The following is a 16,876-nucleotide window of genomic DNA, read 5'->3' on the forward strand; positions in this document are numbered from 1 at the left end:
GTGAAATGAGTAATCAGACCAGGCATCAGCGCTGAGATCATGACAGAAGGATTAGTCAACACAGCTGATTAACAAAGAAGTCTCCTTTAATGATGTGGGACTAGGTGGGTTGTTAGACTGATTGCCAGCTAACAGAAGAGAGAATAGGCCCACCTGCAGCCCACTGCTGACAAGAAAAATCCTACAAAAATCAAAAAACAAGACCACTGACAGGAAGAGCTCTTATATTTGCTTAACCTGAACATAATGACCAGGAAATGATTCATGCTCTGATTTCATTAGAAGGTCTGACAGCAAGCTTCGTCCTAACTGGTCTTTTAAACCGCCAGAGACAGGGTCAGTCACTCGGCCAAAACCACAATAGAGCCAATAGTAGGGATCCCAGCTATGTGGTTACAACAAGAAAAAAACACAAGTAATGATTTGTATAACTAACAGGGTGCCTATTATCTCAGAGAGTAGTGTGGCAATCAAAAGAGGCAGTACTGATGTTTAGAAGAATAAATTAGAAGTGTTAGAAGAGGATTTAATTAAGCTGCTTAATAAAGTTGAAGATTTTTAATACCAAGTTATTGACCTTCTCTACCTGTTCACTGCAAAGAAAATATGATTTCAAGACTTAAATCATAAATAAAATGTTTAAAAAAGGCATGTGCAACATCTGTAACATTCATCGACAACTTTAATATTTTCTGAGAAAGATGGTTTATCTCACAACAGGTTCAGTGGAACCATACTATTTACATCTAATCTTTGTTTTGTTTTTTTGCTCAGTGGATCACACACCAGCAGCTCTGTCCTTGAAAAAAGCGCATTGTAGGGAAATCAAATCCAAATGACTGGTGCAGCACAACCCGCTTCGGCCAAGATACGGTAAAGATAGGCTGAGAGATTACTTCAACCTCAGAGCTCATCTCCCCACAGAATTCAAGAGGGCGTAAAAAAGACCTTCCCATTGTAACAATAGATAAAACTGAATCTCCCTTTCCAAAGACCCCAACAAAGTCTACACCTTTCGTCCTCCACCTCCTAATCTTTCTCATCAAAAGCATGGCCTTCAAATCATTAAAAAGTCTTCTCTTTAAAACAGAGACAGCTAAAGCAGTTAAAATGTTTTGTCTTGTTAAAAAAATAAGATTGCTGTTAGGAAAATAGTTAATAAACTATATCATTTCTCACCATATTCTTCATACCAGCTTTTGTAATGGCTCAGAAAGTAGGACGCAGAATTCAGGCAATACAGACAATGGAATACTTAAAAAGCATCTATTAAGACAATGATGGAACGGATCTGCAGTGACGGCAGCTTCAGCAGCTAGGGCGTCTGAGAGAGGAAGGTTTTTTGGAGAAACACAGGTTAGTGACTTTGATAATCTGACGGAGGAGGATGATTATAAACGCATGACTCACTAACCTGGTTTGACCAGACGCTGCGGACGCTGCCAAAGAGTTCCAGCATCGGAAGCCTAGGAGGCTGCAGAGCCAAAAAGGGATCAGACCCAACTGACAAAGGAATAGTCCACAGGGTAAAGTCAAGAGGCAAATCCAGGTTCAGTCCACAGAAGAAGCCAACAGGAATCCAAAGACAGGCCAGGCAAACAGATCAGAACAGGTACAGGCCGGCTCAAAGGTCCAAATACAGAAACAGGTCAGGATCAGGCAAAGAGAACACTATTAGTAACACTCAAACCCTCTCTACACCTAAGCTCAAGAATAATCTGGCACTGATGGCTGGGACCAAGGAGTTTAAATAGAAGCAGTAGCAGGTGCAACAGATGGGCAGTGATGAGAAAACAGGGCAATCAAACCAGCCATCAGCGCAAAAATCATGATAGGTTTTTAACATTTTAAATGATTACATTAATTTAATAATCGAATTACCACCCCTTAACTGTGATTTTCTTTGGGAAAGAAGACTGCAAAGAAGTGGCTACAGTATATTGTTTAAAGATTCACTTAAGTGCAAAAGGTATTTTTGAGCAAATTTGACTCTTTTGAACATTTGGCTCTCCAGGCAAATAGTTGCTTTTCAACAATGTTCTTGAATATTTACAGGCCTCCAAAATCTAAATAAGATATCTGTGATATGTAATAATGTATATAAGATACTGACATGTATTATTGCAATAGATTAAGTGTGACCTGGGGGTTGGAGTTAATACTATATAGTTCTTCTTGCTCCTTTTCAAACCGATTTTTTTTATAATTATTTCATTTTTTTTCTTGTTCACATGTATTGTTAAAAAATAAGCTTTTATTCATTCAATTGTTACATTTCTGCGGGAGACTTACATTACACAAGAAATACATTGGGAAAAAAAATCTGAAGCGTGATATTCTAACAAATTTTGGTTTGACTTAGCATTTTAAATAGTAAACATGCAAACAGGGACATTCTCTGGACTAGATTATCACATGCCCCTTGATTCCAATAAATGTGGAAGTGGTGCGCCATGCTTTTTGCCAGGTACCCTATTCCACTGGGAGTGTTTCAGAGCTGGGCACCTCTCCATGGTTTGGCTCTGCTCAGGATTGCATCATCTCACAATAGCAGCGTACTTGTGCTTTAAATAGAACAATAAAACAGTACGGTTGTTCTTTGGCTACTTATCTTACCAAAGCATACAGTTTGAGTTACATCGGCCTCTATCACAGTTACTGTTTCCACTAGAACGCTACATTTGATAATCAGATGCACACAGCAGCCCCTGATAAAGGCCCTTAGATGATAGCAGCATGTGTGCTCAGCCACCTTCCAAGGTAAACAAATGACGAGAGGGAATTCACAGCAAACAGGCTTTTTTTATCCTACACAACAGACCCTAGATGATCACGACTGCAGGCTCCCCTCTGGCTGCTTGTAAGAGCAGGGGATTTTGTCTCATTTACTGTATACACTTTGTAGAACCCCCTTTGTTTGTTGTTATGAGAACTCTCCAGAAGACAAAAAGTGGTGAGCATTGAAATACAGGAGGAGGTCAAGCTGAGAGCCTGAACAGATAGTCTGACTGGGCTGTAAGCCGCTGGCCTACAGCTGATTTTGCTTCCTTGATCTTTGGTTTCCACTTTGTTAACATTCATGTCTTAGCCTCTTATTTACAAACAGCACATTTTCTTTGATCTCCAACCTTTAAAGGTGAAGAGGACGATCTTATATTTCTGGTTGGATCATCTAAATAAATGATCCTCCCAATTGCCAATCATTCTCATGATATGTAAGGCCGTCCTACATGCTTGTTATTTATCTTTTTCTGCCCATGCACACTTTCAGGCGTATATGTGTGGTGAACTAAGGTTTCAGACAGTCATTTAAGTTCACCTTTCTCACAGCGGTTCTTTGCAAATGGCCGAGGGTCGTAAGAGAAAAAGTATCTGCGAAGTGTATGAGAAGAAAAGAGGCCTCAGAAGAGGCGGATATATCCTGGAATGCTTTGCGCGTAGAGAGCTCTCCTTGCAAAACATTATGGGATTTGCTTTCACAGCAGCCTGCTGTCGCCGCTTCCCGACATAGGCGACTAATAACAAAGATGGCGCAGGCATCGTGCAGTGGACCAAAGGGGAAGTGATCATCTGTCCGAAGGGTAAATTGACTGAGTTCACCGTATATGCCCTGCTCTATATAGTGATTGAGGGATTTAGGGGTTAGGGCGGACGTTTGGGCACATTAAGCTTGTATGATCTCTGAGAAAGGGAACTTTTAATCAAAGCAAGCATCCACGACTAGAAATGGGCTCGTGCATGCTCTCGCACGTGCATTTTCTTTTAATGTGGAGAGAGCGGGTCTTTTAAAAAATTTGAGAAAATCCTCCACAATACCTTTAAGGTTCTTCATCTCACGTGTTAGACAAACAACACTTTTAAACTTTTACACATAAGAGCAGGAAGAATAACAATAAAATGGCCCTAAGATCCTTTCGCTCTCTCAGACTTCCACGGGAAGTCTGCATGCCGGTTTTTGAAAAACAAATTGCTGTAGAAAGAGCCAGAGGTCACTAACCATACTTAGTTTGAAAACTCTATGTGAATAATTGTCATGAAAAAAGGATGAGGCATTCATAATGAAACAAAGTAAATGTGAGGTAAAACTGAGAAACATAAACAGACAATAAAACTTAGGCAACAATTTCAACCACAAAATATTTTTTTTTTGTTTATTCTGTTTTATATGGATAATTTCAGTTTATTTATGAAGCCAAACGCTCTGATTTTAAACATTTTTATACAAACTTAGATTGATTTAATGGAACATTTTGTCTGAAAGATGATCTGTTTTAATTTTATCTGTCTGCTGACAATCCATGTTGATTCTTTATAGTAATGATTATGTTGATATGGCTTTTTCTTCCTCGCTGTGTCTCACAGTGTCTCTCAGCCGAGCTTTTCTCAGTCTATCATAGATATATATCTCTGTTACTTCTTGCTGGAGTCCAGTATCATGTTTGTGAAGTCTTCTATCTTCAGATGTTTAATTAGATTTTTTCCTGAGCCCTTTGAGCTTGATGAATCACAGATGATTTTTGGGTTTTCTCTCTGCCATGCAAACTCATCTGATCTGTGGGTACACAGGGATTGATAGTGTTTCGACAAATTTTTGTTATGAGGATTCGGTATCGTGTATGTGATGCAACCTTAATTATCTCATGATCTTTGGATGTGAGGTAATGCGTAGGATCCCACCTTAATTAACTAAAGTTTACCTATCAACCTACCTAACGACCTACCTACCTGCCTGCCTGCAACATCAGTGAGGTACAGCAGGAAATACATAACACTATGATTAGCATTAAACATTTAATTGTATTTTTTCTTTTCTTTTTCATAAAAACATAAATAGCCCAAATAAACTATTTACAATAAGCCCTTATATATGTACTCTTGAAAAGCAGCTGTGATGTAATAATAAGTGCCTTTTCTTCAACATGGTGTTTGCAGAGACATGTGGAAGATAAAATGATGGTCTCATTTGACCCAATATAATCTCAACAATTTTATTGGCTATTCCAACTGTTCTGCAGTAAAGTTTTAACAAGTTACATCTTGTTTCTTCATCTAAAGTGGAAGACATGTGCAGTGAGCATGCACACTGTTTATTACTTCTTCCTAGGTATATGTATAGTTCATATATTTTTTTTTTATACAGATAGATGATAGATAGATAGATAGATAGATAGATAGATAGATAGATAGATAGATAGATAGATAGATAGATAGATAGATAGATAGATAGATAGATAGATAGATAGATAGATAGATAGATAGATAGATAGATAGATAGATAGATAGATAGATGACAGATAGATAGATAGATAGATAGATAGATAGATAGATAGATAGATAGATAGATAGATAGATAGATAGATAGATAGATAGATAGATAGATAGATAGATAGATAGATAGATAGATAGATAGATAGATAGATAGATAGATAGATAGATAGATAGAATGTTCTCCCTCTAAAAATTTAGATTGGTAAAATAAATGTTTATAAGTTCAAAACATATCATTCCATGAAACTTTAATAAAAGTTTGGATCCAGTGTGAAATACATGTAGGCCATCAAGACCTTTTCCTGCCCTCCTCCATTTTTTTTCTTTTTTAATCTCTCTTTTTTTTGATACAGGGAGGAAAATTCACCCCTTGTTTTTTTGCAACTCTCATTTTTGTACATAGCACTGTATTTCAATCTCGGTGTGTCACTTCTCCATATGAGACTATGATCGATGTGCAAAGGCATGATTTAATCACTGCTTTGTACATTGTCTATATTAAATCTGCTGTGGTATGCCACACTTCCTCTGGTACAAGTGGAGGGATATCCTCTGTTTGAGCATAGAGACTCCAAATCACATTTAAAGATTGTACCCTAAACTGTGGAGCTAATGGCTTCTTATTGTGAGTCGGAGTATTATAAAAAGGTTTCCATTAAGAATTAAAACTGTGCCAAAGTCTTTATTTATAGTGGGGGCATGTTTGCTGCTTATTTTTATTGAAATGTAGACTTTTCCATATTTGGATAAATCCACTAACCCAAGTAAATTTTATATCTTGACAGCTTGGGCAAGTGATATTTGATGACTGATATAGGGGTAGAATTGCAGTAAAGAAGGGATGTATCTGGAGAAATGAAACTGACAGAACTGGGGTCAGAAAGGTATTTATTTACCAGTCTTATTTTCTGCTTGTCAGCAAGGAGGTTATCCACAGACAGGACAAAGTGAGAGTTTTGATTTAAAGAACTTTTGAACCATCTTTCTGCATGGATCTTTTAGTATTCCCTCTCATGCATGCAGTCTATCTAGGCAAGCAAACTTTCTTCCACAGTCAGAATCCATGTTTGGTTAATTAGTCTATCTTTGTTTTTTCTTGGTCAGTTGCCTTGTGCTGTTTACGCATTTTTGTTTCTCTTTGCACTGCCCTTTCATGAAGTAATGCACTGACATACAGGATACCAATCAAAGAACGGCCTTCTTTAAGTTGGCCAATATTAGATCTTAACTGCATATATCTGCATTTTAAATCACATATTTTACCCACATAACAAAAATACAGTAGACTAACTTGTGCTTTTTCTTTAAAAGGACACAATATGATGTAGATTGGGATCTGATGAGATGCCTTCCAAGGATTTTCTAATGCCAGATCCAACAGAGCACAGTTTAAGTATGTATGACAAACTTCTTTGTCAGATAGTGGGTCCCATCCATACAAAGCAGCAGGAAACCAACTACATTTGAAACCTGCTCCCAGAGTGAATTAGTAAAAAAAAAACTCCCTGCAGCCTCTTCGTCTCGATTCCACTGTCTCCATCACAGCTACAAACTTCAGTGTTTATTGCATTTGCACCAACAGACCACTCAGCACTCTTAATGCAAACACAGCACAACACTGAGCAACAACAGCAGCAGACTTCAGAGTTGTAGCTAAGTTTTAAAACCTGTTTCTGAAGCTATTCAATTTCCATTTTACTCTTCAACCATTTGCTTCTCTGTCACTGATTCACATATTTCTCTTTTCCTTCTTTTGCCTCTATTGTTTACACTCCTCTTTCTTCTTCTATCTTTTTCATTTCTATGACAACATTACAGCAGGACCTGTTGGCATGGCATAAGTATTACAGCTATCACAGGTCCTTAGACTTCAGGAGATACGTATTTTCTTTACAACCTAACTTTTCTGTGCTGATACCTCATTCAGCTTTATGTGGAGGCAGCCAAAGAGGTGGGATGTTTCAATAGGAGGAAGGATTAAAGTAGCTAAAATAACAGCAATTTGTAGAGATATTTGCCTAAATAACTTAATAAATAAATCCTTAATAACTTAATAAATAAATCCGAGGACTGGACCAAAAGATCTTAACACTACATTCAGCCATTCACCCTACATTCAGCCATTCACCCATTTACGCACAGACTCACCTACTGATGATGGTAAGCTACATACAAGCTACAATAAAACAGATTCAAACACTTCAGAATTGGAAGTCCAGGACTTTATTTAGATCAGCAAAGAAATGCAATGTGAATATTAATGCGTAAGAATCTCAAACCTTGGGACAAAGCTTTACTTGAGTAGCACACATTTTATCAAATACATTCTTTAAGTATTCTAATAAGCACATAGAAAGCAGTGGGTGGGGGCTTACTCAAGGAGATTTCAACATTGACATATAACTGGTTACTGAACCTAAAAGTTGAGAGTATTTTTTCTCATGCAAAACTATGGGAAAATAAATAGCTTAGGTGTTCAGATGTAATTGAAGTCTGGAATTTTAGAGAGTAAAACCTGTCGTGATCCATGGTCACAGATCCTAACAGAGACTGAAAGCTCTCCAGACGAGATGCAAAGCTCTTTTTTTCCCCAAGGATGTTCAGCCCATATGGTGGGAGAGAAAATTGGAAAGATATTTCATTTTGATTGCCTCTGTCCTACTATGTTTCAGCTGAAACTCTCTCCTCATAGAATAAAAGAGATGGAGGAGAAATGATGATCTCCTGTTGGTGCAGCTGAATGAATGTTTTATAGATGGAAGTATAAAAAAGAAATGAAAAAAGAAATGAGGCCTTGCCTGGTTACTGTTTCTAAAATGCAGTTTTAAAATATAAGCTTAACTTCAACAAATGGTGGCCCCAAACTTGTCTGAATTTACCTGACATCCTAATTAACACAAAATAGGGTGTAATAGGCCCAACTGACTAGTGACAACACAACAAATGTAAGATTTGCTGACACAAATTCAAGAGCTAAAATAAAGCTGTTCATTTCAGATAATTACTTAAATTCTATGCTTTATTTACAATTAATATATGAAATGACAATAAATAAACAATATTACATTTCAATGAGTGGTTTCAGCAATTCTGGAAATTTAAACCGCTGTTGATATGTGCTGCTCTAATGTTCCTTGGTAAAGTCTCGTGTCCCAAACCAAAAATACTGTAAACAGAGAGAGATTTGTCATTAAGGTAAAAAAGTAATGACAAACAAGCAATGATAAAACAATACGGATAAAATAAAGATGCTTGGTAGGAAAAGGTTATTCACATGAACTTGAACACCAAGAAACATCAGCAGGGAAAGTTAGCTTTCCACTCTCTCTAATTTTCGAACATATAGCTCAGATTAATTTCACAGGATAAGACTTCTGAAGCAGTTTATTTCCACATTATGGGATTTAAATTATATCTTAAAAAATACTCTCATCAATTGTAATTATTTTAAATGGATCCTAATTAATCAAGAGCACAAAGGTCTCGAGTTAGAATTTTTTCCACAACAAAAATTTTCTAAAAGTCTCTAAATATTTTCAACAAACAACCTTTAAACACATTTTAATTATTAACAGCATTTGCCTGCAATTAAAGTCTATAAGACAGAGTTCTAGAAAGTAACAGTGGAAAAATACAGAAATAATACTTTTCACATATGATCTGAATTTCTTACAACAGCTTTGCATTTTATTGACTTAAAAAACATGAAGAATGAGATAACATTTCAAACAGCCGCAGCAGATGTCCTTCACCTATTGAACAGAAAGATTTATTATATTTTGGTCAGGCATTCTCTGTCCTAAGGCCGTTTAATTCTAAACAGGGCAATGTGCAATTCGTAACAGTTCTAAGGGGGTTGAAAAAAATATTGGAAAATAGTTTGCCAAAATGACAGCTTGGTTGGAGGTGTGCACATCTCACAGAATTGCAGAATAGCAGAGGAGCTGATAGACGAAGGAGCAAGAGCTCGAGGATGATCAGATTATTATTGGCTTTGAGAAGGAAAAAAGACCATGGCACAGGAAGTAACAAATGATCCAGGATGTGGGTGAATATGCTTCTTTGTTAATGGCTTGGGAAACTGAACATGGCCAGAGAAGTAAAAAAGAACGAAGAATGTTATTTAGTTTTACAAGAACTGGTTTAATTAGGACTATATCAAATCTACATATATCTTTCAATTTTATTGTACAGCTGAATTTCAGATACTATATATGGTATATAGAATTCTTGAAACATAAGAGAAACAGGACTACACTGAAAAACAGTCAAGCTCCAACATCTATAAAGGTACGGAAGAGGATTAGGGTCACTGAAAAAAAAAGAAAAGTTAACTGATTTTTATATTTTATTTCAGTTTTATTTCAGTTTAACAAAGTCAGAATTCTGACTTTTTTTCTCAGAATTCTGAGATTAAAGTCTGAAGTCAGAATTCTGAGGTGGAAAAGGTACTAAAATATCATACTCAAGTAAAAGTACCAATACTTGGATGAAATATTACTCAAGTACAAGTAAAATTACCCAACAGACAAATTACTCAAGTAAAAGTCATAAGTAGCTCATTTTAAATGTATTTTAAGTAAAAGTTATTTAGTTACATAAAAAAAAAAACTGTTGAACGGGGCAGGGGATCTCTCCCATGTAGTGAAAATAGGACAAGGAGTCATAAATCCAAAACTATTTAGTTTTTAATTAAGAAAAATCTTTGTTTGAAGTTCCAATGCACTAAATACTTACCAAAACATGCTTCCGCAGATTAGATGTGGAATTATTGAATGCTGCCAGTTCAGTCACCTTTGGCAGACACATCTGGCATTGCATGAAGATACTGTTGGCCCTTTTGAATTTAAATGAAAAGCAGTCTTTAAAATGTGGCCAAGGATTTTCGTCATTTTGAGCAGCAGAATTCGATGTTTCAGCTAGCATTTCTAGTGAAACGTTCTCTGAACCGTCGTCGCTCTCCTGATCCACCTCCATCTCGTTCCCAATCTCCTACAGAAAGACTTGGCGCCTGGTAGCCTAGATCTACATGCTGATCACGTCACTCACTGCAGTGCTTCCGGGCTCGATTTTTTGTCTTCCTTTCGGTTTTCCAAAGTTTTTTTTAACTCAGTAACGGATGGGATTTGTATTGTAACGAAATACAATACTTCACTCAAAACGTAATCAAGTAAAATTTAATTAAAAACTACTTAAAAAATACAAAATACACAAAAAACCTACTCAATACAGTAACTTGAGTAAATGTATTTCGTTACTTTCCACCTCTGCTATAAACAAAGGTGTTGATGGCAGCAGCACAGCTGATATTTCTCTCCAGGCCAGATGAAGCTACTATGACGAGAAAAAGCAGAGAGAGCATAACGCTAGAGATTGAACTAACAAATACTGCAGAATGGGAGCATAGAGATGGAATGAAGCAGAATAATGAAATAGGGATCCCTATGTCCTCCAGCAGTCTAAAGCCCAAAGAATTAAGAGGAATTGAGGGAAGTGGGGATACGCTTTTCATGAATATTTTAGAAAATATGAGAAGCATATGAGTTTGGTAAACTATTGTGCTCAAGAAAGTATATTTGAGTATGGAAATAAATTCTTTATATGAAATTAATAAGGTTGCTAATTAGGACATTTGGAGAAGTTTTAGAAGATATTGGAATACTTATAACTTTGAATATTTAATATGTAAAATGTTACTATGAAATATTTTGAAACAGGAGTAAAGAAATTTGTTAAAATCATGAGATACCTCAGTGGTGAATTTTATATGTCAGTCTAGGAAAGGTGATGAGCTCAAGTCACCCGTTAATTGGCCAAGAAAAGTTTTGTTTCATGTTTCTTCCGCACGTTGGAGAGTTCTCTTTCAAAACCTTGGCCCAAAACCATGATTATACCACCAAATGTTTTTCACCTTTTTTTTAATTAATGTTAAAGCTTACTTGGATATGCCCTTCAAGTTTCTACTGCTTATGTCTGGATCATGTAAGTCTGCATCTGAAATACCAGGTCTTGTGATTTGCAAAACTAGCTTGCCCGCAGGCGGGACATGAGTTTGTGAAAAGCCTGGAGGTGAAAATCACAGAGATGTGAGCAGCGCTCTAAAGAGGAGCAGTGGGGAAACCTATGTATGGTTCACAGCATCCTGCCTGGCACAGTTTGTGAACTCTAAGTAGATAGTTAAGGCTGAGGGTGGGAAGTCCCCCCTGTGGAGCCCCTGTGCCTTGATCACACATTACTGTGGTCCGAGGCAATTCATTTTCACAAAGAGGGAACTCACCAGAGGAAGGGGACGAGTCAGAGGACACCTTCAGGGAGCTCTGTGTATAGTGGCACAAATAGAGTGGCAGTGGGGATGAGGGAATCATATATTTTATTTATTCGGTTCATTTCATTGCACTACAACCCCACAGAAACGTTTATGACTTGTTTCTCCACAGACTATTGCCTCATTTTACACAACTATGGAGGGATTTTTTTCCACATATCTGCAGGAGTTTAGCTAAAGTGGGTGTTTTGTGTTGTTGTTGTAAATGAGAGGCAAAGAAATTCTCTCCACTGCTCTTTGAACCTCTAGACTTTCCTCCCGTTTACTTTGTCCACATCCACTCCTCTTGTAATGTGCTGAAATCTAAGGTTTTAGGATTCATTATGTCTGTTGTGCATTAGAATAGCAGTGGACATCCATAGTGAAGTGGCTGAGTGACTGTATGAGTGGGAGTTTTTGAGTGAGTTGGATATGATCGTAGAGTCCGTATTGTTCTTGCATTAAAAAAAACTCTAGTTCCTGCTGCCTCTGAGCTTAGCCCTCGTTTCTTCCTCTGCAACATTTCTCTCCTTGTATCATTATCGAGGGAGTCCTCTTTATTTCCAGCATCTGTGCTGTGATGAGAAACAGCAGCTAACTAGGCCACTGCATATTAAGCAAAAATAGCAGAAGAGGAAAGTGAATAATAAAGAAAGGAGGGGAGAGAATCTGTTACTAAACATGCAACTGCTGACAAAACTAAGTCAGCAAGCAAGTATTTCCCTTCTTCCTCTATTGCAGATGCATTCATTTATTATTGCTTACCTTTACTGATGACTTTCAAGGCAGCGCATCAAAGCCCACAACTCGGTTTGTCTGTAAAGCCCCAAGGCTTTAGTGCCACGTGACTATCAGTGCACCTTGCTGACTTATTGTTTTGGAGTCTAGTGTCGACTGCAACCCCAGAATCTATAGTGTAGTACAGTACCTATTCGATGATACTCAGCATCTCTGCTCTTGATTTGTTCTTTTAAAAGGCTTTATTAGGGTCTACAAGAAGGTGCCTGATGCGGGATTCATCAGTGTCTTTAAATCTTGAACATGCGATTCCTAATAATGAATTACATGCAGTACTACCTAACCAGGCAAGGGAAGTTTATTTGTAAGGCAAATTTCAATATGGTGCATGAATAGAACATAAAAAGTGAAAAACATACAGGAAAAGTGTATAGCAGTGACTTAATAGAGTCAGCAATAAGAAAAGGTTGGACTACAGACGTCTACTAATGATGTTTCAGAATTGTATCCATTCCTTTATGTTCTGGATGATTTAGGCCCATATTATCTTTATATGAAATCAAATCTTTGTTTATTGGGAGGAGGCTGTTGCTCAGAATTTTCTTTTTCTGTTTCTTTATCCTTATGCTATTTGTGAAAAATCAGTTTTTGGGTAGATAGCCTCTAATTTGCACCGTTAGACTTTGGGTTAATGGGGGAAATTTTCCTTTTAAAAGCCAGACTTGCATAGATACAAGCCCAATATGGGGTCTTTATGGTAAATTGTTCCAATTGCTCCAAGGCGTAAAACCCTGGATTATGTTTGGCCCCAAATAATTTATTAGTAATAGAGTAGATAGATATATAAATCTTGACAGAACTAGACTTTGTGTTTTGTTTTTTGTTTTTTTGTAGTGTTTTTTAAAAACAAACAAGTGATGATGTCAGAACTGTACTTTGCTTGTACAGTGAATTGAAGTTGTCTGATCTATCAATGTAAACAACTATATAAAACAAATAATTCAAACAAATGATGTGTTAGACACCAAAGAGTTAATTTAGGCGTAAAACATGACAGTATTTCTTACATAAAGTATGAAACTAGATGAGCTGCAAGGTAGTGCATTTTGAAGGTGTATGTTCTTGCAGCAAGTAGGTACTGGGTTTGAATCTCGGCCTAGGGTCTTTTTGCTTGGAGTTTAGATGGTCTTTCAGTGCATGTGTGGCTTCTCTACTCCAGTCCAAAAACATGTTAGGTTATATTGTCCTTAGGTGTGAGTCTGAGTGTGCATGGTTGTATGGCTATGTGTTGCCCTGTGATGGATCTGTGACCTGTCCAGGGTGTGACCTCCATGCCCTATACCTCCTCTTCCTCTGAATGAGATATCTGATCAAGGTGAACTCTATATAATACTGTAGAATTATTCATGAATTGCTTTAACAGCAGAGGTACATTCCAAAGAGATTTACAAAACAACACTTGAAAACATTACCAAGGACATAAAAGGCATATTATTCAGAATTTTTTTTTTCTACACAAGATTCAACCCTGATAAAGAGTTCTTTGTGTTGAATTGATCAGCTTGTTATTGTGATAGAAAACTGGAGCATAATAATCTTAGTTTTAACTTCAAAGAGTTAAAATTTCCACCCTTCTGAAAATGTTTTGACATAAAAATCCTTTAAGCACAGCCTGACTCATCCAATAATTCACAATCTTCGTTGTAAATAAATGCAATACTGAAAAAAAAAAGAGTTTGAATTTTTGGGATAGGAGATGTAAACCATTTTCCTTTTAGACCTACATGGTTTAAATGAAAGTGACAATTTAAAGCTTACATAGTTGAACATTTCATATCAGTTTTAAGCTAGCCTGTCTGTGAACAATTATCTGACTAAACTAAGGAAAAAATAAAAAAAAACTGATACATTACCAACTGAAACAATAGAGGATTGAGACAGATGCAGTAAATGCAAAAACTTTCTTGGATGATCCCTACGTTTTCTACTCTGTTCTTCAGGGCTGTTAATATATTTTTATTACTCTTCTTGGTAAATATGTTTGGTTATTGGGTGTTTTCTTTTTGCTTTTGTTTTCAGGGCAATGTAACCCAGAAAAAATTAAGATAAATGATTTTCTCTTGCTCTAAATGAACAGCCACTCTGATGAAAGCAATTTATAGATGAGTCCCTACTGTTGCTAGCTACAGGACTCATCGCCAAATTTCAAACAGAAAACAGGTTTGCCCTAAAAGATAACCAGTGTTTTGTTTTTGTACACTGGATGGGGTGAATCTAAATTAAGTTACATTTTCAAGGAGCAATTTCATTTTAAGTAGGCTGCTGATTAAATGAGAAAGACTCCCACATCTGGGTGGTTAACAATCATGGCTTTATTTTGTAGAAATACGCTTTGTTTACCAGTTAAAGTGGCAACCTTCATTTTTCCTACAGGTCAACAGACAGGTCCTCGCATAACAAGACCTTTGTCCCTCTCCATGCATCTTGGAAGTAGGTGAAGCGCCAAAAACCCTTCAATGCCACAATATGTATTTAAACATGCCATTATTTAACTTTTTTTTTGTCTGTCAAGGAAAAAAGGAAACCTACAGTGATAGTCATGAATAAATTCTGTGAAGTTCATTAAGGCTTCATAACCTTTTGTTTGATTTTTTTTTAGATGGTTGCATGTAAAGAGCTTAAATGTTTAACACTGCGAAATCAAGCATGAAGTAAAGCTTGTTACCATGAGTTTTGGAAACACCATTTGTCATGTCATGTCCCTGCTACACAGTAGATAACCTTATTAGGTAAAACACACTAAATTCAACAGATTTTTTTTTTTAATTTTCATAAATACAACAGAAGCTATGAGAAGAACAGGTGGGCTACTAGAACACATCTATATTTACAATAAGTACAAAAATAATTGTTCATAACAACTGATAACCTTGACAAATACTGTAGGACAGGGACTTATTTCTATAGTTTTCACATAACAAAAATCTGGCAAAAGTACTTGTTGTTATTAAAATGTTTATAACATTAAATTACATATGTTATATAGCATAACATTGTATACTATATGCATGCAAACCTGCCTTTTAAAGACAAAAAAACTAATAATTTGTTTAAGTTGACCATCACAGATGTAAACATGACGGAAGGTACTGGTACTTGAACATAATCATGTAGTAATTAATTGCTTTTTTGTTGATTTATTATGTTTTATAGACCATGGCATTTGCTGTTATTCCTGTGTTTATCATGTATGCATTATCAAAATGTATTAATTTAGTTCCTAAATTACTCCTTTGTTCTGTTGTTTATACTTTTTATTTATGTAAGTTCCATGTTTATTTTTTTCCCTTGGTTTGATAGTTTTTGTGCATGTTGGCTCTGCTACACTCATGTTGATGGCCCAGTCCCAAACTAGCTCCTATACACTACCCCTATGAACTAACCTTCTCTATATTAAGGGCCGTCCCAAACCCTGTGGTGGGTTGGAATTTGGCTGCGGGTGAAACGGCAGACTAATTGGAGAGGGAAATGGAATAGAAGCTCCAATGGTTTCCTGAATCTTTGTTACACTGACAGAAAGTCACAAATTAGAAAAAAAGAGAAAAGACATAATTAAGTCCAAAAGTGAAGTTCCTCCTAGAAACAATTTCATTGGACTTTATACATTTATTTTCAAGAAAGGGGAAAATGATTAATTTCATGTCAGCAAACAGTGAACATTTTTTTATGAGTTTATTTGTTTGGAAAATAATAAATACTAAAATGTCCATTATTCAGTGTTTGAAATCAAGTCTCATATTTTATTTGAAATTAGTTTAACAGAGAACAATTGAACAGCTTTTATGAGATGAAAGTAAACAGTAAGACCATATAAGGGTGTTTTTTTTCTGTCAAAAGCATCAACTCTTTCTTGATGTATGTGACAAACTGCCATATTCTTAAGACAGCTGCTGCTTCATGCAGTTGTTAAGCCTTGTCTTTAACCTCCTCAGTGCTCTGAAACTTCAGCATATGATGCTGCAACAACCAACAACAGCATCACAAGGACCTCCACCTGATCAAAAAGACCTCTTACTTCAGGTGTAATGCCTCTAAGAATGTCTGCAGCTTCTGTGCTTGATGTTCATTGATTTAAAATTGGCTACAGTAGCTGCACATCCAGCATCCTCTTGTTAGTCTCTGGGTATTGGCCCACAATAACATCACTTTTCCAAGACATTCTCCAACTCCTCCAGAACTTCAAGACTTTTTTGATGAAACTGTTCTTTGCATTGCTCATTTGATGCATCAAGCATCTTGAAGAACATCCATCTGAAGTAATCAACAGAAGCTGCTGGAGCATTTGTTGCAGCTTTGATGTTTTGGAGGCCCTAGTTGTTTTGATATAATCTACTGCAGTCAGCTTGCCTGTAACTGTGATGGTTTGCTTTTGTAGTGATTTTTTTTGTGGCATTCCATTTCTTCAAGAACTTTCAAAGCAAGATAGAGTCCCAGCACTGTGTTCCCTTTCTTGAATTCTTGAAGCCTTCGTAGCTGTTTCAGAGCCACCAGTTGAAGCCATCTACT

At 36.5% G+C, this 16,876-nt stretch overlaps 1 protein-coding gene across 5 annotated transcripts in view; it reads left to right on the forward strand.

Annotated features, from left to right (window-relative positions):
* Nucleotides 1-16,876, forward strand: part of LOC119776566 (flocculation protein FLO11) — a 79,892-nt gene that overhangs the window by 56,173 nt on the left and 6,843 nt on the right. For 3 of the 5 annotated variants that reach the window (XM_038275039.1, XM_038275038.1, XM_038275040.1), the window contains exon 4: nt 14,744-14,800. The exons of the other annotated variants lie outside the window; for them this stretch is intronic. In XM_038275039.1, coding sequence (XP_038130967.1) covers nt 14,744-14,800 — 57 coding nt within the window. The remainder of the gene's footprint in view (nt 1-14,743; nt 14,801-16,876) is intronic. 5 annotated transcript variants of the gene reach the window in all.

Source organism: Cyprinodon tularosa, unplaced genomic scaffold (assembly GCF_016077235.1).
Source record: "Cyprinodon tularosa strain WSP-4 unplaced genomic scaffold, ASM1607723v1 ctg94, whole genome shotgun sequence".
Classification (NCBI taxonomy): domain Eukaryota; kingdom Metazoa; phylum Chordata; class Actinopteri; order Cyprinodontiformes; family Cyprinodontidae; genus Cyprinodon; species Cyprinodon tularosa.